The 20,037-nt window shown below is 45.8% G+C and overlaps 1 protein-coding gene across 4 annotated transcripts in view; it reads right to left on the reverse strand.

Moving 5' to 3' along the window:
• Nucleotides 1-20,037, reverse strand: part of ADCK1 (aarF domain containing kinase 1) — a 91,874-nt gene that overhangs the window by 21,180 nt on the left and 50,657 nt on the right. For all 4 annotated transcript variants that reach the window (XM_054199570.1, XM_054199568.1, XM_054199569.1 and 1 more), the window contains 2 exons: nucleotides 4,062-4,220; nucleotides 175-333 (listed from right to left, as the gene is read on the reverse strand). In XM_054199570.1, coding sequence (XP_054055545.1) covers nucleotides 175-333; nucleotides 4,062-4,220 — 318 coding nt within the window. The remainder of the gene's footprint in view (nucleotides 1-174; nucleotides 334-4,061; nucleotides 4,221-20,037) is intronic.

The following is a 20,037-nucleotide window of genomic DNA, read 5'->3' on the forward strand; positions in this document are numbered from 1 at the left end:
CAGAGCAGTTTCTGGTCAATATCAGCAAAGCAGTCTAGGATGAACAACACAGAGGGTCTGAACTCCGCTCTCCCTCTGTATGGTTCCCCCAGGTGGTGAATGAGGTGCACAAGACGCATAAAGTGAGACCATTAATGCACATACATACATACACAGAAATATGTGTTCCCTCACCTTCAGGAAGTCAAAGTTCTTGAGCATATGAGCAACCTTCTCAGCGTTTCTGCCTTCATTGAGGAAATCCAGCTCCAAGGGCAGATTCTTCTTAGCTTCTTCCACCAGCCACATGAACTCAAAATCTGGAAAGATCTGCTTCACAACCAAGAGGAGAACCTGAGAACAGGGACAGAGACAATTAGCTGCATTCTGGCTCCAAAGTCACACAGCCACACACAGTGCTGTTTTGATAGGATCATTCCATGTAACTTGCAGACACAAAAAAACCAACCTGCACCCCAGGTGCTTGTAGGGTTCCTGCAGTATCATAACACAACACGTGGTGTCATGCCTTGGTCGTGCAATAGAAATTTTGGCTTGCCCTTCCACACAGGCACATCTAGGAGTTAAATGATGGCACAGACACCACAGGAAGCCCAGCTGCCTGCTGCCTAGAGGTAAGAGAACAAAGCCCTAGAGAAGGGACCACATGGCCAGATCTTGCCAAGGGCATTGCCCAGGAGCGACTCTCTTCTGAGTCCTATAATTCTACAAGTCATCCTTTGGCTTCATTCAAACAGCCTTCAGATAACGCAGAAGAGGAAGATCTAAAGTAAGACTTGTCACCTCTATGTTACCTCTTCCACTTTTGAGCAAGAATTTTGCTGGCACAGAAAATCCATTGAGCAGTTCAGAGAAGGCAGTGGAGTTGGATCCAGGTAGTAGGCTACAGATCTTTAAAGGACACTTCTGGGGGGGGTCAGAGGGCGAGTTGCTCCTCAGTGTCAGTCACAGCCATCCTCAGCAATGCTGGGGTGGTGTTTTCTAAGTATCATATATCCACCACCTGGCATCCTCTCATTCTTAAAGGGATTAGGTACTCAGCTGCATAAGGCCTTGAAAAGCCCAGCCGAAAAGTTCCTGGAAATGTTTGCTTAAAACAGTATTTAAGGGGCAAGTGACAGGCAGTTCTTCCTGAAGAAAATCAAGATTATGCGATTGGATGGCATAATCAAAACTGCACAGCAGCCACACATGCTTTCTGTTTAAATGAAGGGCCAGTTTCTCAACCAATGTCACAAATTTACATGAGCTGACAATTCAGACCGCATCTTAAGGAAAACAATTGTTTGGCTTTTTTTAACTACTTGATTCATAAAACAAGAATAAAACATAACAATGCAAGCCACTTTGCTGTCCTTATCTTACTCTTTCTGTACATCCATCTGAAAGTGAAACCAGGCTTGTCAGTGTGTGTTCCTGGACAGTTTCCCTTTCTAGATCTCCACCGTTGAGGTGGGAATTCCTGCACTGCAGGAGGAACATATAAAGCACGCACAGAAAGCTGCTATCATTGAAATGTATGACAAAAAATAAATTTATGAACCGGCACTGCTCCTGTTCAGCTGTGTGAAAACATTTGTTCCCCACCCCTCTCTCTAGTTCTCTTATCTAAATGTCAGTTCCAAACTCAATGTTCCTTTAAAAATGTAATCACCAGGCTCCAGACACTATTGAATGATTTTTCTACTGTTATATCTAGAGGCGTAAATCCTTTCGAATTTATATCACCCAAATGAAATGTAACCAGCGATCTTCATAAACGTATACATAAACTTTATAGAGGCTGCAGGATTATTTCATTGGTGCCTGATGTGAGAAAATTCATGCATTGTTTTTTGCTTTCTTTAAATGGTCTTTTGAATCAATTTGCCAACTTGACCATCAGTAGGGACATACTTAACAAGTATTTGGCCTGTCCCTTTCCCGACGTCTGTCTAGCATATTGTCTTGAAATAAGTATTGATATAAGAAGAGCAGTGAGGTATCTCTCTCTGGATTTATCAAATGCTGTACTGATTTTTAAAGAGTCGGCACTAATGCTATGAAACCTCAAGTGAATTTAGGAATTTTCCATCTAGCTTTTCCCATTCAGATTCTTTCCCGTCAGTCTCTAAATAAGACCATCTCCATCAATATTTAAATCAACCTCCTACCTGGCTGCAATGTCTGTCTGATTCTTAAAGGACTAGAACCTCAGTGCAGCCCACACAAAAACAGTCCCACACAAGGATATGATGACGCATGTAAGCCAACACTCCACAAGAGACCCTTTAAGAACAAGACTGCATGTGTCTTGTTGAGAGGTACTTTCCCATAGCTGTGTGTACACAATAGATCTCGAGGATGACAAACTAGACTGTCTGGAGAGGAAGGACAATACTAAATTGCCAAGAGGCAATACACTGTTTCACTTTCAAATTTCCCAGGAGGATTAGTCTAAAAACAGAAAAGACAGGAATCATTCTAAAATTATTTGTTTATATTTCTCTTACCAGTATAACCAGCAATCACAGCAACATAGTGTGAGAGGGGTGTTTTTCTGTGATACCCACCGTTAAAAGTGCAAATGTCCCAAGGTGGATCTAGGTCTTGGCTCATTCATACACAACCCTCTTATTGCCCTGGTCTCACAGTCTCTCATTACCTACTCATCCTTCTTCCTTGACTGCTTAGTTTCTGCCATCCTGTCCTGGGCAGGAGTGAAGGATGCCATAAGTCCCCTGAGAACTGCTGTCCATGTGATAACTCACAAAAGCAAACTCACCGGGCAGACCACTGCAGTCAGTCCTGAAAAGGACCTGAATCAAATTCAAATCTACAGCTGGACCCAAACCCAGTTTAAACAGTTCTCTATTCTGAAACCAGTACTGAAACAGACATATCCCATCTTACTGGGATATCTTTACTGAACCCCAAAATTTCTTTCACTATGAGTTCAGAATAAATATTCAACTGTAAACTGATGTGCTTCAGCTGGAATCAGCTGTGCTTCTTCGCAGACTAGCCAGGATTGCTCAAAGCAGGGTGATTTAGCGGCTTAAGAAGCGTTAGTTATGTGCTCCTCTGAGAGGCTGCTGGCAGGATCTTTGATTCTTGATCTCCTGTGATGGAAAATGTGTGTCATTGCATCAGCAGTACCCTCTAAAAACTTATCAGACCGTCTCAGCTTAATCTTCCCTTCTTTAGTCCCGTGGACATACCTGTATGCCAATGGATGTGCACGTTACTATACTATACGTACAGATATATGCTTATTAGGAGAGCTAAAAACTTTACTGTTACCATTTACAGACCTAATCCTTCCCCTCTCCTTGACCTCATCCCCACCTCCATTTTCTTTTCCCTACCATTCCGCTGGCACCTTTGACTATTGCAATGCAGTGCAGTGCCACAGCTTTTCTCCAGTTCCTCCCTTCAATGGGCTAGACTTCGAACACTGGGAGAAGCTACAGCATTGCACTGGGAACATGAGTTATGCCTACCATTCAGAAGAGGAACAGGAGACAGACATTGAAACTCTTTTCCTAGCTGAATCCCTCATTTGTGTGTTTGCCCCTGTTAGGCGACCCTCTCCACATTTCAGTGGGTTTGTTTCCAGCATGAATCAGCTCAGCATTAAGGAGCTGACCAAGAAACAAAACCGGATCACAGCAACCTCAGACACTGTTGAATCCACACTGGAATTTTACTGAAAAAAACATGCTAATCATGGAGAATGACTTTTCCTTGGCCACACAGCCTTAAGTGCAAGGGGAACTGAGACCAGTTTAATCAACCAGTTAATGGGCACACATTAATCTGATGCCATCCACATTTACCTGTCTTCTCCTTCTGCCTTCCTTCACTCTTACCCTCTTGTTCAGTCTCTCCGTCCTCACAACCACCTGCACTGCAATCCTCACCAACTTTCTGTATTATTCCCGTAAGACAGCATTTATCTCTGTGGAGGTTTCAAAGCCACAGGATGGTGTTGTTATCCCTGCTTACGCCGTGGGTGAATGTGGCCCCCTCACATTTCAATGGCAATTGCTCAGTAAGTCAAAGTCAACAGGTAGTTTTACCTCCATGAGCAAAATATCCTTGGAGCTCTGTGCTTGGACCTTTGGGTGCTGGATTTTCACTGCTACCGTTCTCCCATCCTGCAGCACTGCCTTGTGCACCTGGGCTAGTGATGCTGCTCCCAACGGCGTGTCCTCAAAACTCACGAAGAGCTCTTTTATCTGTTGGGGAGAAGAGAAAGAGGCATCAGCTTGGGGTGCCAGAGACTATCCTAAGGAAAGCCCTGTTCACAGGCCAGAGACAGCGTGTGCCAAAGTTGGTCAGGCTCAGCCCTTTCACCATTCCTCTGTCCCCTGCCTGAGCCTTGTCACTGCTTGGCCTCCCAGTGAAGCCTGCCAAGCACGGAAGCCCCCTGGACATACTCTGCTTGTGGAAACCTGTGGCAGACTGCCAGCAGCACATTTCATCTAGGACACGAAGTGGCCAGACAGCATGTGGGGGGCAGCTCCAGGCTGTCCTGAGAATGGGTTGGAGCGATTATGGTCAGCATCCTTCGTTGTTACTAGGTGCAGAAGCCAACAGCTGCCCCTTTGCATGTATTTCTTTTGCAGATTTTTAATACCACTGACCATCATGCCCTGAAACCTGACAGCACATATTCCCACGCATTACAGCAGCATCAGGTAGCTTACTGGTGAAAGTCAGCACATGACAGGGAGCAGTGGTAAGGGCTCGATTCAGGGCAGGGGGACAAAAATTGCACTTTGCACTCCTGAGGACTCGGCCTGAAAACATGTTTTATGTGATGGACTTTCTCACACCTCCAATAAAAGCAACCAGTGCTCTCAGCTCAGAAAAAGCACCAGGTGGGGACAGCAAAGCACTTTGTGGGCAGCAGAGGAAATTACCAGCAGATCTGGCTGTGACACTCAGGACTAGATTATAAGGAAAGTTGCAGATGAAGAAGTAGATTTACCAGAGGGATGTCCAGGAAGCAAAAACCTAGACAGACATGGGTGAGGCAATGGGAGATGGGCAAAGGCCCGTCTGCCCTGCATAGTACAGCACCCTGCTAGAGACTCTCAGTGCAGCACGAGGCAGCTCGGGCCCTGGAAACACCATCACCATGGTAGTGTGATTATCAGCCTGGCTGATTAGCCAGGCCCCTCTGCACAGTTAAGTAGCTCAGAGGGAGTGCCAACATGGTTATGTGGCTTCAGGCACAGAGCTAGTTCACCTAATGCTAGTTGAGGGTTTCTGTCCTGCTCTGTAGAGCAAGGTGCAGACAAGCTCCAAGGTATCCAGAAGTCAGCAAAGGCAACCTGTCCCACCCTTCCCGCGGGCTGGACTGATTTCGGGGGAGCAGTTGAGAAGCCTGTAATTTATGCAGTAACAAAAAAGAAATAATGTCAGTGCATTTTTATAACCTGCTTTTTAAAAGGTAATTAAAGATGGGAGCTGCAGCGAGCTAGTAATTAAATATGAATAAAGACCTTCTAAGCAAAGTCTTCATGCAAAGCGTTAAGCGAGTATTCCTTTTGCTGACAAGGAAGAAAAATACTATACAAGGAGCAGCCTGTTCCCTCCTGCAGCTGCCAGGGAATGAGCCCCCTCCCACATCACCCTACCCCTTCTCTCCCAGCCCCTTCCACAGAAAACTATTGCCAGCAAAAAACCGGAGCATTTGCAGCAATTAGATTCCAACAGAGACTCAGCTGCCTCCAGTAATTCACTAGGAAGGTGCATTTTATTTATTTATTAAATTCCCTGTGGTCCTGGCGGCAAAATCAATTAAGTAAAACAACTGCATTTAAAAACAACTAGTTATGTGTTTTTTAATTACAGCAGGTCCATAATTCAAACCTATTGACGTTTGTGTCTCAAGACAAAAAAGGGTTTTCTCTCTTTCCCTCCTGCCCTTTCTTTTCTCTCCCACTTCTGGATTGAGATTCTCATTTCAGGCTACTATTAAAAAAGAAGCACCTACAGGATGACAGAAAGCTCAGGGGATGTGTTCAAGACACAGGGACTTTTACCTTTATGCGAAGTTTGTCAATCAGCTGAAGAGAGGACCCATTAATAGCAAGAGACCTAAGGTGGCCCAGGAGCATGTTGGGCTTCAAGATCTTGTAAGGAAGGAAAAAATGCAGAGAATTTGCCACATGAGGTCGAGCTGGGGCTTTCTTCAACTCACCCCCCTACATGCTCATATTAAAGGGATGTACGCTTTACAGAGTAGCAGCCAATATTACTAGTCTAACTGTCATAAGGGTGGTAACATCCTCCAAAGGTTAAAGCACAGAATTGGGAGTTCACTGGCCTGAATCCAGTAAGGTACATTTATAGTAAGACTACATATAAATTGGATAAAATTCCATCTGCTCTGGATTTCAAAAGCTTTTAATTGCCTACACTGTCAATCCAACCATTTTCACCAGTACTGAATACATGCAGAAGAAAAAAAAAAAGCTGCACATACTCCCTCTGGTAGGAATAATATATACCATATTCTTGCGTGACTAAGTTCTGTAAGGAAACCTCATTTGAAGAAAGCTGCCTCTAGGAGTTCTTTGGGGCAGAAGGATTTCATTTAAAAACTTGCTATTTAAGACATGAGAGCCAGGTTAGCCGTTGTGTCCATTAGAGCCAGCCCAGCGGCCCCGCTGCAATTCCAGGGGGAGTTTGTGTGCACCCACAGGCTGCAGGCGAGGGCAGCGAGGCGAGGGACTGCAACAAGGCCAGAGAATTGATGGCTCCTCCAGGAGCAGAAGGGTAGAGCATGCACAGGGGGGAGGGAGCGGATCACAGCCGGGCCATTACATGAGCAGGTGTGAGGCTGAGATAAAGCAGCAGCACAATTATTGCTGGGCTCCAGGACCCCCCACTTAGCAAATCACCCTCATTCATTATGAAATTGTCCTTTCACAGCTCGCTGGAGGCAGCTAGTGGCTCTGATGCAGGCTGTGTGTCCCAGACAGGCAAAAGCGAGCGAGAGGCTGTATGACACGGAAGCACAGAAGAAGCGAGCCGGGCTCCCACACCGGGAAAAGGGAGCAGGGTCCTTCCCAAGGGAAAGCGGCTGCACCCATTTCATCAGGCAGGGAGCTCTTGGAGCAGGCTGCACGCTCCAACTGCTCACAAGCACCCAGCTAATAAGCAGCCTTAACAAAAACTCTACCCACCATTTTCAGGATGGATAATTAGCACGCAAAGGTCTGGGATAGTCTCAGAGCTCACCTGACATGGTATTTAAGGAACTCACAAGCTCCTTTCAGGCCACAGCTGGTCTCAAAGCACCTTATCAAACTGGCTGTTACCATCTGTAACCCTGGCAGGAGATGATACAAGCATAGTTTCCAGCCAGGTTTAATAAAGGTTTAGAAGTGAGAAAAGGAACTTTAGGGTTGCTCTTTCAAAGGAGCAGGACAGCCAGCTGCAGGTTGCCAGCTGTACAGGTGAGCGGTGTCCCTGCTCGCAGTGGTTCCCCTCACTCGCCTTCCGCACAGCCAGCTCCCCATCAGGCACGTGCTCAACCAGCAAACGAACGTGTCGCTGTACTTCACTGGCTGGAAAGACAGCCCTGACTGTTTTATTCTAAGGAATTAAGTTAATTTAATTTTAAATATGCAAAATCTTTTCATGATTGTTGGTATTAGCATTCACACCTCAGGGAGCTGATAAAAAAGCTCTTACAGGATCTATGTACTTAGACACTTATTAGTATGTATTTGTGCTGAGGTTGCACCTAGAGATCATCATTAAGCCCAGAGTGCCATTGCAGGAGGTGCACAGTGACCGCGGGCCCTGCACAAATTCACGCTTTCCAGGAGTCCCCAGTTGCCACCTACAGGCCTCCTCACACGCTGAAGTGCCTTTCCAAAGCACACACTGCTCTGCCCGAGGTCTGTGGCGTACATCAGCCGATGCCGCAATGCTGAGCATCAGAATGCCTCAGGTGTTTTTGTGAATCCTGTCCTTCAACACTTAGGAAGTTACTGGAAGTCAATTGGATTTAAACTCCCAAATCCTCAGTCCTTTCTGAAAGTATTACCTTACACGACCTGCCCAGCATGTTCTGAGAAGTCTTTGACAGAGCTGGGATTTAACCCAGATAGCCCAAGTTCCAGCCTGATGTCTTAATCTCCAAACCATAAACATTAAATGTGTGTGTCTTGCTAGCTAATTTCTTTTGAAATATACTGCCTCTTAATCCCAACCTTTTTATATTCATGTGCTGCAGCAAATGATCAAAAATTACCACCTGGTTTCAACCTGCCCACTCCACAGAGGTCTGTTTCCCTTCCCTCTCCAGAAAAGCTTCTAACAAGGTACCGTGGAGCAGGAGCCTGTCATGGAGACCCTTCCTGGCCCAGCACTATGTAACATCATCCCAAGAGGGATGTGGTGGTTCTGCTCTGTCACAGTGAACGCAGCATATGAACAGTGGCCATGTGTCAGCAGTCTGTTCAGGACAAATTTAGGGTGCAGTGGGATGCAGGATCACTAACAGAATGTGTCTCAACAGCCCAGCCCTGTTTAGCTGACAGACTGAACCCCTTCCAGCACAATGCTCCAGACCTCTGTATGTGGTACAGCCAGAATGAGGCCACCACGGGGTCTAAGTAAGAATATTTTGCATTAAAAGTCCTATCCAGGAGCTTTCCAGCAGAGTCTGGGACAGTTTTGACAATTCTGCTTTTCCACAACCACTTACAAAGAACCTTTCCTTCAACTCTGCCAGAGCTGAACCAGTTCAGTACAGGTGGTGTCAGTGAGGAGACTTTCAAATGCTCAACATTTCCCAGGGCAAGAGAGTCCTTCACCAAAGCATTTCAAAACTGCCTTCAAATATTTCCCAGGACTTCAAAGGACTCTTCAGCCTGGAAAGAGAGACAACGGGGAGGGAATGTCACAGAGCTCTATAAAAATAATTTCTGTCACGGAGAATGGGATTGGGAATGCTTGTTCACTACACAGAAGAACTCATGAGCAGCAAATTGCCAATCAACACACAAGATTACCAGATGGCAGAATTAAAACAAGCAAAAAGAAGTCTTTCCCCCACCACCACCGAGCTGTGGAACTCATTGATACAGGATGTTATGAATACCAGAAGTCCAGGTGGGTAGATAAGTCAATGAAGAAAATCCATCACAAGTTATTAAGAACCAAGATACAACCTCTGGCCCAGGAAACCTCTAACCTTCAGTTTACTGGAAGAGGGAAGATCATACCAGGTAAAGCTTAACTGTATGCCTGTCATGCTTTTATATTCATCTCTTAGCCAACACTAGCTACAGTTGGAGGCAGAGTGGTTCTCAGGTGGGCTTCAGGTTTGAGTCTGATCTGTACCGTCACCCTTACGTTCTTCAGAAGCTTTTCCCAGCAGACTGACCAGTCTTGATGACAGCAGGATGGACAATGTAGGAATTGTTTCACCTGCTGCTAGCCGGGGCCTCGGTTGCTGTTTGGCAGCCCAGAAAGTTACTTACAGAACCTGTAAATTTCTGAGAGTGCAAAGGGTATAGGAGAACCACAGCTGGAAGTTGACCAGTCTCCAGGGTAAACCCTGAGCTCTGGTAACAGTGCATCTTCCTGAAATCTGTCATGTAACTTACAGGCTGTGTAAATATGCCCATGTCATCTGGCACACCTGGGGAACATGCACGAGGAGGTGAGACCTTCTCAGACAGAGGCCATCTCCAGACACCTCACTCTGCTGCACAGCTTCACCAATCACAGATGCTCAAAATAATTCACAAAAAGGGGCCCAACGGGGATCATGCTACCCTCTTATCACCAAAAAGCAGTGCAAACTGAAACATTCAAAACCTCAACCAAAATTTCATAGCAGATCTCCTCTTCTGATCACAGCATACTGTAATTGCTCCTGAGTCTTGCATTTTGTATTTGGAGATAGGAATCTATGAGATGTCCTTCTGTTTCAGAAGGGGCTGACTAGGCAACACAGGATTAACTTGAACTTCTTGCCTCCAGGATACTCATCACAGGCCATGATACAAACGGAGCTCCATTAACAATAGTATTTTTTTGTGATGGCCCAGAGCAGCTCACAGTCTCCTAGCATTTTGATGCCATGCAGCAGCAGAGGAAGATGCAAATGGGGAAGTTGGTATAAATCCATTCAAGACAAAGGGACTCATCCAGCTGGGAGAGAGGTCCATGGCAAAAGCTGACAGCAAGAAAGTAATTAAAGTAGGTAAATTTTGCACATCTCTGTGCTGTGATGCTCCAAGCTGAAATTCCCTTGATGAGGTGACCTGATTCATCTGTTTTTTCCACTCCTGACAGAGGCAGCGCTGAACAGTCCCCTCTTAATCATGGCTCCATGGACGGCAATTTGATAAGGTGAGCTCAGTGTGCTGGAGCTTACCGAGATATACACAGGGATCGTGCTGCCTCCCAGCCAAGGCAGTGCGGGGCACTGTGATAACGGGATTTGTGAGCTTGCTGGAAAACAGACCACCACAATACCACTCTGGGAAGAGAGCAAGTTTCCCAGGGAAATTTTAGGGGCTGCAGCTGCCACCTTAACACTGCCTAGTACAATGTCCCCTCTACTTCACCTGGCGGAATAGCTGAAGAGTTCTACGTCTGATACAGCATTTCTAAGGCTTGTGGCTCCCAGAACTTTTGGAATTCACTTTATTGACCCTAGGACCCTATTGCTCTCAAAAGTCTGAATGCTTTTGCTGGACTAGGTTTAAGGGATATGAACGTCATCCTAGGCTGCTCATCTTTTCAGGAACATACACGTAACTGTCCATGGCACCAATGACTCACTGATCCCTGCAAGTCTGCAAGACCAGAGTTCTAGGTGTGAGAAAAATGTTACCTTGGAGTAGTGTGATCTACTTCCCAGACAGCAAATGAGGTTTTTTTCCATTGTCCCAGCCTTTCTATCCCCTCTACGAAAACAAAATGTCACAGTGTTGCTCTGAGAATTATTAAGACAGCAAAAACTGAAAGATTAGATTTATCACAGTAGACAGTGGATTATGAAGAATAATTCATCAAACGTCAGAACAAACAGGCCACAATTTATAGGCGGCTTTGTTGAGTCAGTGAAATCTGATTGGACTTCTCCCCACCTAATGAATGCCAAGCCTAATTGATGGTTTCTAAATGCATCTGTCAAGAACATGTATTTATTAACTCAGTATTTTTAATAATATTGTAGATATATACAGAATAGTGGTTTTCTTCTGAATCGACTCCCTGGTGTTCATACTAAATATACATGTTAAGTGTGCATGTATATAGAGGTATACACTGCATCCAAATGAATACAGGTAAAAGGTATGTGTGTATTCTGATGCACTTAAACAATTACATATGGCTTATTACACAAAATCCCTGCATCCTTCCGTGCACAGGATGGCAAAGCAATGTGGTCCATTTCAAGGAGAGATGTGCATTAAGATGCCTGCCTAGAATTTGGAAGAGCTGAGCTCTAATATTGGCTCTCCCTGATATCCCATATGACGCTGGGCCATACCATGTCACAGAGCTCATGCATGGATGAGCAGAATTAGGACTGTACAGTCAGCTATAAATATGCCCATATCTAATTTCTCAGGACCAAATTGATAACTTTAGTATATTTTTTTAAAACTATCTGTATAATACATATACAGCAGTTATTACACACCCAGACACAGACATGAAACTTCTTCTGCCAATGGTTTACATTTACTCCTGGTGTGCTGATCACTGCTAACTTGGTTAATCACTGCTAACATTGCACTGCAATAGCACAAAACCAGGACTGTCCATCAACCATCAGCCTGCTTCTAGGAAAGGGCTATGAGACAGCTGGGGTATGAAGTTCATCTTTTCCTGTTATTTCTACCCAGTACCACTTTGGTACTCTCCAGCCAACTACCAACTATACCACTGAGAATCTCCACTGGGATCCTACCAACAGCACTTCCCAGTGACAAAGCCATGAATGTTACACAAAATGAACTCTGCTAAAGGAAGAATCCTTGATCCCATCATCCGAACACCAAAGTTGGCTCAGTCATTCACTGCCTGATACCTAGGGTCCTGGCTATTCCCTGCTCTGCTCACCTACCATCCTCTTTCTGTAGTCTCTTCTGGATAGAAAAGCAGTGGGAAAGCCTATATGAAGCCACTCTTGCTTTCACCTCAACCATCCACTGAGCTATACAGGAACAGTATCAGGCTACTTGCTATAGTAACTTTAACTGTTACAGAACCATACTTTGAGGAAAAGCGCGTTTTATTCCGTCCCTGATGACTCCTGCTTAATAGTCTGTGCTCAGACACCCACATGATAGCTTCATTTATTTTCCTGAGTAAAGTCAAATCCTTAAGACAAAGCATAACTGTCTGAGAATATCACTCATCCTGGATCAAAACCAATCTCAGTGGTGACAGCTACAACAGGCAGTAACAGCAAGGAGCAGACAGAGCTGATGTACGTCTTCTGAGACCCTACCTATAAGGTGGACCTCATCTCCCATCTGTCTGAAAGGTGAGACACTTACCTATGGCTCCCACAAACAAACAATATTCAGCCCAAGAAAAGCAAGGATTGTCATGGCCAGACTGGTACCTAACTGGCTCAGAAACATCCAACATCCTCCTGACTGGCACAAGGAGATAAATGTTTTTCATCAATTAAGGTACTGGGTGTCCTACTACCTTCCAGAGACACAGGATGCTAAGATTAACAGACTAGCTCAGCACCCTAAGAGTCAATGCTTTCTACAGTTGGAGTTCTACAGGTTTTCCATTAGCATCACCACAGCCTCTTCCATGCTTAGCTTCATTCAGCTGTTCTTTGTCCAGGTGCTGGTTTCACAAAGCACTCTGAAAGGAGAGAGACTGCACATTAGACTTCTGACATAAGGCAGATATCACGCTGCATAATAGGAAAGCAGAGTCCAGACATTACCTGCAGGACTAGCACAACATCTTCTATAGCACAAGCACATGGCAAACCAGAGAGAACAGCAAAGCTGGGATGTCTCAGAACAAGTCTTTAACCCACCCAGCAGTGTGAACGTTACGCCTGGTCAAAGTACTCCATTTCAGACAATGGAGATAGCTTTCCCCCATGCCTATAATCCCATGCTCAGAATTAAATTCCAAGAAGCTCTTTCTTTCCAAAATGTCCATTACCAAAGGAAAGATTTTGCTGCTGGAAGCTGCATCATAATTTTAAGCTGCAAGTCCAGTTCACTTCCCTGTAGAGAAGCTGGAAGAACCACTGAAAGCACCACTGAAATCAATGATTTCCTCAGGATTGATGATCCTGAGGTGGATCGAGAGCTGGCTGAGTGACAGAACTCAGAGGGTTGTGATCAGCGGCACAGAGTCCAGTTGGAAGCCTGTAACGAGTGGTGTCCCTCAGGGGTCAATACTTGGACCAATTTTGTTCAATATATTCATTAATGACCTAGATGAGGGGACAGAGTGTATCCTCAGCAAGTTTGCTGATGATACCAAGCTGGGAGGGGTGGCCGACACTCCAGAGGGCCGTGCTGCCATCCAGCGTGACCTGGACAGGCTGGAGAGCTGGGCAGAGAAGAACCTAATGAGGTTCAACAAAAGCAAGTGTAGGGTCCTGCACCTGGGAAGGAAGAATGCCAAACACCAGTATATGTTAGGGGCGGACATGCTGGGAAGCAGCTCTGAGGAGAAGGACCTGGGGGTCCTGGTAGACAGCAAATTATCCATGAGCCAGCAGTGTGCCCTTGTCGCCAAGAAGGCCAATGGCATCCTGGGCTGCATAGGGAAGACTGTGGCCAGTAGGTCGAGGGAGGTCATTCTCCCCCTCTACTCTGCACTGGTGAGGCCACAACTGGAGTACTGTGTCCAGTTTTGGGCTCCCCAGTTCAAGAGGGACAGGGAACTACTGGAGCGAGTCCAGCGAAGGGCAACCAAGATGATTATGGGACTGGAGCACCTCCCTTATGAGGAAAGGCTGAAAGAGCTGGGACTCTTTAGCCTGGAGAAGAGAAGGTTGAGGGGGGACCTGATTAATGTTTACAAGTACTTAAAGGGTGGGTTTAAGGAGGACGGAGCCAGGCTCTTTTCAATGGTTCCCAGCGACAGGACAAGGGGCAATGGGCACAAGCTAGAACATAGGAAGTTCCGTTCAAATACATGGAAAAACTTCTTTACAGTGAGGGTGACAGAGCACTGGAGCAGGCTGCCCAGGGAGGTTGTGGAGTCCCCTTCTCTGGAGATTTTCAAGACCCGCCTGGATGCAGCCCTGAGGGATGTGCTTTAGGCAATCCTGCTCTAGCAGGGGAGTTGGACTAGATGATCTCTAGAGGTCCCTTCCAACTCTGAAGATTCCGTGATTCCGTGATTCCTCTGAGTGATAACAAAGTACCAGTCCCTCTAACCCTGATGTGGCTGTTGAGAAAAATGTTCATTTCCTGTTTCCAGATGCAGCTGATCAGCACAATGACCTGGCTTGTTCAGCATCCCACTTCTTTCCACCTCAGAATAAACATCTTGTGCAGCTAGTCACCTTCCCATTACCCTAAACCACTTCCACAATGCAGTCTGTACGTGACTGACCTCCAACAGCAGCCAGTGTTTTCTGATCCAGAGAGTCAAACCAGAGTCCACCAGCAACTACCCTTGTGTTGACAGAGACGGTGGAAAATGATAATCTCTCAAAGTCACGGTAAATAGTGTCACCACGCACTCTATTTTGAATGATACAAGCATCTTATAGTCTATGCACAGACCAAAGCAAAGCTGAGGCACATACACACATATATTCCTGTTAACTTCCTTCCATTCCATCATGCTGAAAGTAGTGACTTGTGAGCTACTTATTCCCTCCAATAGTGCAGGCTATGGGGCAGATGCTCCAACTGTTCCGTGTTCCCCGCCCTCCCCTTACACATACAAATGCTTCCCCCCACCCCTTTATCTTAATTTGCTCTTTCATCTTGAGTGTCTGCCACTTGAACAATGCTCATTAAATTCACTCTTTTCTCTCTGTCGTTTTGGAGAAATATTACTTCACCTACGTCTCCTGTTTGTGAGGAGGGAACCACACTTGTCAATCGTTCAGACAGATTGAAATCACAGTCTTTCAAGAGCACACAACTTCTCCACTCCCAGACATATTTTGTGTTTTAATTTAAAACACACTGCCTCTTTCTTTCTCTTTCTGCCCCTGCTAACAAAGGAGGCTCTCACTTGTTATACCAGTATGCAGCGAGAGCAGGGCAGAAGACAACTCTCTGCTGCCAATAAACTTCCTTCTGCATCCCATCTGCCCAAAAGGACTCTAATTCCATGGCTCAGGAGGAGCAGTAGTGGCCCCTTTCTGCTGATATCTTTGAGGCTTACTGTGTTCTCTGCAGCTCTTCAGTTCCCAAGCAATAGAGCTGAAAGCACTAACATCCCTGTAGTTCCTAAGGAAGGGAGCAGTTTCCTCAGTCTTCTGCTCTGTTAGTGTGTCTGAGCAGCTTCCTTATCCCTTTCCCAGCTTTCTGGAGATGTTCCACAAAGCTCTGCTCACAGACCCTACCCCCACTACTGGATCTGAATATTAGCTCACATAAAATTCCCATCTCCTTTCTGGTGACTCGTAGTTCTACCTCTGCCTGCTTCTACAGCCAAACTACAATTTCAGTCTGTCTCTCAGACATCTTTCAGGTAGCCATCTCTCTGTTCATATTCAACAAAGCTAAAGCACGGTTCCTAATCTTCTCATTCAAACCATCCCTCCTGTCTCCTTTCTCATCACAATGGACAATGTCACCAACTTTCTGCCAAGCATGGCTGCAGCCTTGGCCTTGTGATCAACATTGACCTCCCTCCAGATCTCATTTCCAGGCCAGGTCTGAATCTAGTACTAGACATCGAGTACTAATGCTCACAAGTGACAGGTGACAACAATCCAACTGTTCTCCCCCTGTCCGCCGCAAAAGTTCCCATTTCTCTTGAGCCACACACATAGTAAGACACATGGGGGTCCGCAACACATCCAGAACTCCTTGATCGAATTCCTGTAGACATATTCCCAAATGACATATCACCCCTATAGAAGCCAGCAGCCTGCTGCAAAGACAGCACATTTGGAAAGAATCATCAAATCATAGAACAGCTCAGGTTAGAAGGGACCTCAAAAGAGTCCATCTGGTCTAACTTTTCATGGGAGAGGGAGCCTAGATGTGATTATCACATCTTGAAAACCCCCAGCAATGGGGACTCTACCACATCCCTGGGGAGGTGGTTCCCATGATTGATAGTTCTCAGTGTTAAAAAAAAAAAAAAAAAAAAAATATATCTTTCTTATCTCAAGATGAAACCTCTCCCAAAATGCCACAGAGAAGAAGAAATGCCACAGAGGTGGGGCCAGTTGGCACGTTAAGCAAGAAGGTAAGATTTAAGAAAGTACCCAGAGGCAAATGAATTTCCAAGACCATTTTGACATCACACATAAACACACCCCTGCCATGCACTGGCTGAAACCTGAGTAGGAAAGGGTCAATGGACCCACAACAAATAGGCTCTACATTAGTCACAGCCAGGCAGAGGGGAGGCTCTGCCGAGGACTGCAGAGATGCCCCAAGGGCCCTGTCAGCTCTAAGCATGCACAACAGCAGCGGTCCTGTGAGAAATAACCAGCTGCCAGAGCCTGAGGATATATAGGGACCTTCGGGAACACATATCACCTGTGCCTCATCTCAAATGTCTCTGATTCAGCTTTGAAAGCCTGTGGGCTCTGAGAAGTGCATGAGAGAAGGAGTGGTGGGGGAGAAATATCTATGGGCAGGTTTATGTGGCTATGTAGAGAGCAGTTAGGGGATGTCTGGGGGCAGATGTTTGGAAGAGGTGGGCTACAAGTACCCGATCAGTAGCAAAGCTGTGCCAGGGTTTGTGCACAGAGTCAACGAGGAGACGTGGGGCAGTGCATTTGTGTGAACAGCTTGTGTGGGGAATGGTAGGCAAAATCCTCCATCCACTGAAAGGTAAGTGAAGAACAGGGGCAGGAGAAAAATTTGTGTGTGTGAGCAGAGGAGCAGAGGGCTGCATTGCAGGGTACTTATCTGGCAGGACAGCACTGCATATATGTGAGTATATGCTACACTGACAGACCCTTCTACTCCAGCTCCTAAAACAGAGAGAGAGAGGCATACTCTTCTGAGTACTGTGTGGAATGCCTTTATGTCTCTCCTCAGAAAGGGATGAGGGAAAATTGTTTCTAGGCCTGGGACAAAGAGCAGGAATGACAGAAGGAGCATTGCACAATCCAGCAGCGTGTCACCAGGGTGTACAGAGACACTGTACAATGAAAACACACAAAGGACAAAGGCCCGTCCCAGGTAGATTCTGCCCAGCTATGTCCCTTCCTCAGACTTTGGTCATAATTACATCAATGCAAGCATGACAAAGTTTTATTGAAGCACAGCATTGCCTCCGAGTAATAGGACAGGGAAGCAGGAATGAGGATCTGAGGTGGACATGGAAGTACAAGTAGTATGGCAGATGTGGGCATCCCTGCCTGAATTCCCTTTCTTGAATTCGTATCAAGGAAGGGATATAATGAGGTCACTACATTAGAAGAAAGATGCTAAAAAGGTAGTAAAGCCCTGCTGAAGATATAAAGCTCATAAGCCAGTTGCGTGCCTTGATGGGATACCAAAATACCAGTGCACCTGGCAGGCCAGTCAATGCAAAAGGCACAGCTGTACAGCAGTCCACACCACAGAGAACAAGGTACAGGGACTGAAGAGAAGTAGAGGTAGAATAACTTACAAAGAGATCTGGATGGAACCCTGCAGTTTGTATCCTATGCAGCCCTACTCTCAGAAAAAATGTACAGAGATCCAGAAAAGCCATTTGAGAGAGACAACTCCACAGCAAATTAAATCCACAGCTGACACTGCCAAGAGCATCACTGGCACCATGCTGGGAAGGGGTTCTATGCATCCCCTAAATGACCAGTCATACAAATCCTGGATCCCAGAGGTCTCTCTCCTCTCCAAAGAGGAAAGTCCTATGCTAAGCCAGCCACATAATTTCCTGCTTTCGTTTTGTCAATCTCTCCTCTGAACATCAACCTCTCCTTTCTTCTCCTGCCCATATTTCCCCTACTTTTCATGTATCTGCTCTGATCCATCTGCTCCTTCTACAGTTTATTTGTTATCTGTCTCTTCCTCCTCTTCCTCCCATGTTTTTTCCCTTGCCCCCAGATCTTTTTGTTGGGCTGCCAGGTCCCTGGTTTGGTGGTGTAACTCAGCTGATTTACTCTCCTTAAAGCAGTGTCTGCTTTCATGTAAATCACCCTCCAAACCCAGCCTGTGAAATGGGCTTGTTCACTAAACTCTATGAATAGGAAAGTAGGCACAGCTGGCCTATTCATAATCAACATAAAAAATAGATTAGCACTTTACAGATTAAACATTATCGTTTCAACAGTTAACATAAATCAACTACACTTACAGGCCTAGCATTGCTGCTGCCACTGCAGGGTGACAAGCGTTACAAAGGGAAGGGCTGCCAGTCTGGGGAGCAGTGGGGAAAAAGCTCGTTTGTTTTCCACCTTGAACATAAGTTCTCCTCTGGCACCCCCAGGGTGTACTACTAGAGGTTGTTACAAGGAGAAAAGTGGGACAAGGAAACAAAGGTAGGGGGTTAATTTTTATTAATTCACATACATTTCCAAGCAATCCAGCAACTCACTATTCTACAGCCAGATCCAACTGCCCTGCTTCCCTGCCTCCCTGCCTAGGGCTGATGCAGCTCAAAAACAGATGCAGCAACAGAGTCAGCCTCTGGAATAGGAACAGGACAGGGAGCCTCTAAACACTAACCGGTATCTAGCTCTGTTTCCTATAGTTCAAAATCATTAGGCTCCTGTGGATGAGGTAAAGCAGTTTGGTGGATTCTAATATAAGCAGGGGCACCCATCTCACAAAACACCTCATCATAACCCGGGGAGCCACCTCACCGAGGAAGGGATGAGGACTGAGATCCACTCCAGACATGCCCCATGGACAGCAAAGCCAGGAGAGAGTAGCCCAGATCCTGCTACTGGTCAGGCTTCACCTCCTCCTTCATTGGGTACAGGACACTAAGTCACCGGAGATGCTCAACCCAACACACTGTCATCAGCGTGCTATGGCTGTGTAGTCAACAGAGAGATAAGGCCCACAGAACCAGTGCAGTCCATACACTTCCTTTCTTCCCTGCTCACTCACTGAGAACCACAGTGTCCCAAATGTTTAGCTTGGAGCAGTCAACCTGCAGTTCCTGAGCTGGTCCTGAGGATTGCAAGGGATTGGCAAAGGCCTTTGACAGGACATCCCATTAAGAACCACAGCCTCACAACTCTTTCAAACAAGAAGAAAAAAAAAATAAAAGAAGAGAAAGAGGTCAGTTTATGGTCCAAAGGGCAAAAGACAACCTGGGACAGGAGGTGTGGGCTTAGAGGCTTTCTTGGCAGTCAGGGCAAAGACACTAGCAGTTCACACAGGACAAGGCACCAAAAGTTACACGGAGAGAGTTCCTTAATATAACCCCTCTTAACATGCCCTGCTAATTTTAATTGCTATAGCCTCTTTCTAGCCTTTCTTGATAAACGGGAATAACAGTTAATAGACCTGAACCAATCAGTTACATCCAATACGCTGTTTGTCAAAATTAGCTTTGTTCTCCATTCACAACTGATACCACCTCAGTTTCATTCATTATCTGAAATGAGCCAACTAATGTATATTTTCTACTAATCATCTGAAATTTGGAAAGGTTGGTGCTGAATGGTCTCTTCCAAGAACTTGCCAATTTGAGATGGAGTGGTTATGTGTGCTTTGTAAGGGAGAAGCTCATGGGTTTGCTTCAGCTGAGCTCTCCTGGCATAAGCAGTAGGTCATGTGAGTTTATTGCTTCAGTTCTCACAGACAGCTTCACAGGTTCGGCTCTAAACCATGCATCCTGTAAAACCAAAGCACTGCAAATCTTACAGAAAATACATGCAAAATGTGCTTAACGTTCACAAACATAACTTGATTT

The sequence above is a fragment of the Rissa tridactyla genome, chromosome 4 (assembly GCF_028500815.1).
Source record: "Rissa tridactyla isolate bRisTri1 chromosome 4, bRisTri1.patW.cur.20221130, whole genome shotgun sequence".
Taxonomy (NCBI): Eukaryota; Metazoa; Chordata; class Aves; order Charadriiformes; family Laridae; genus Rissa; species Rissa tridactyla.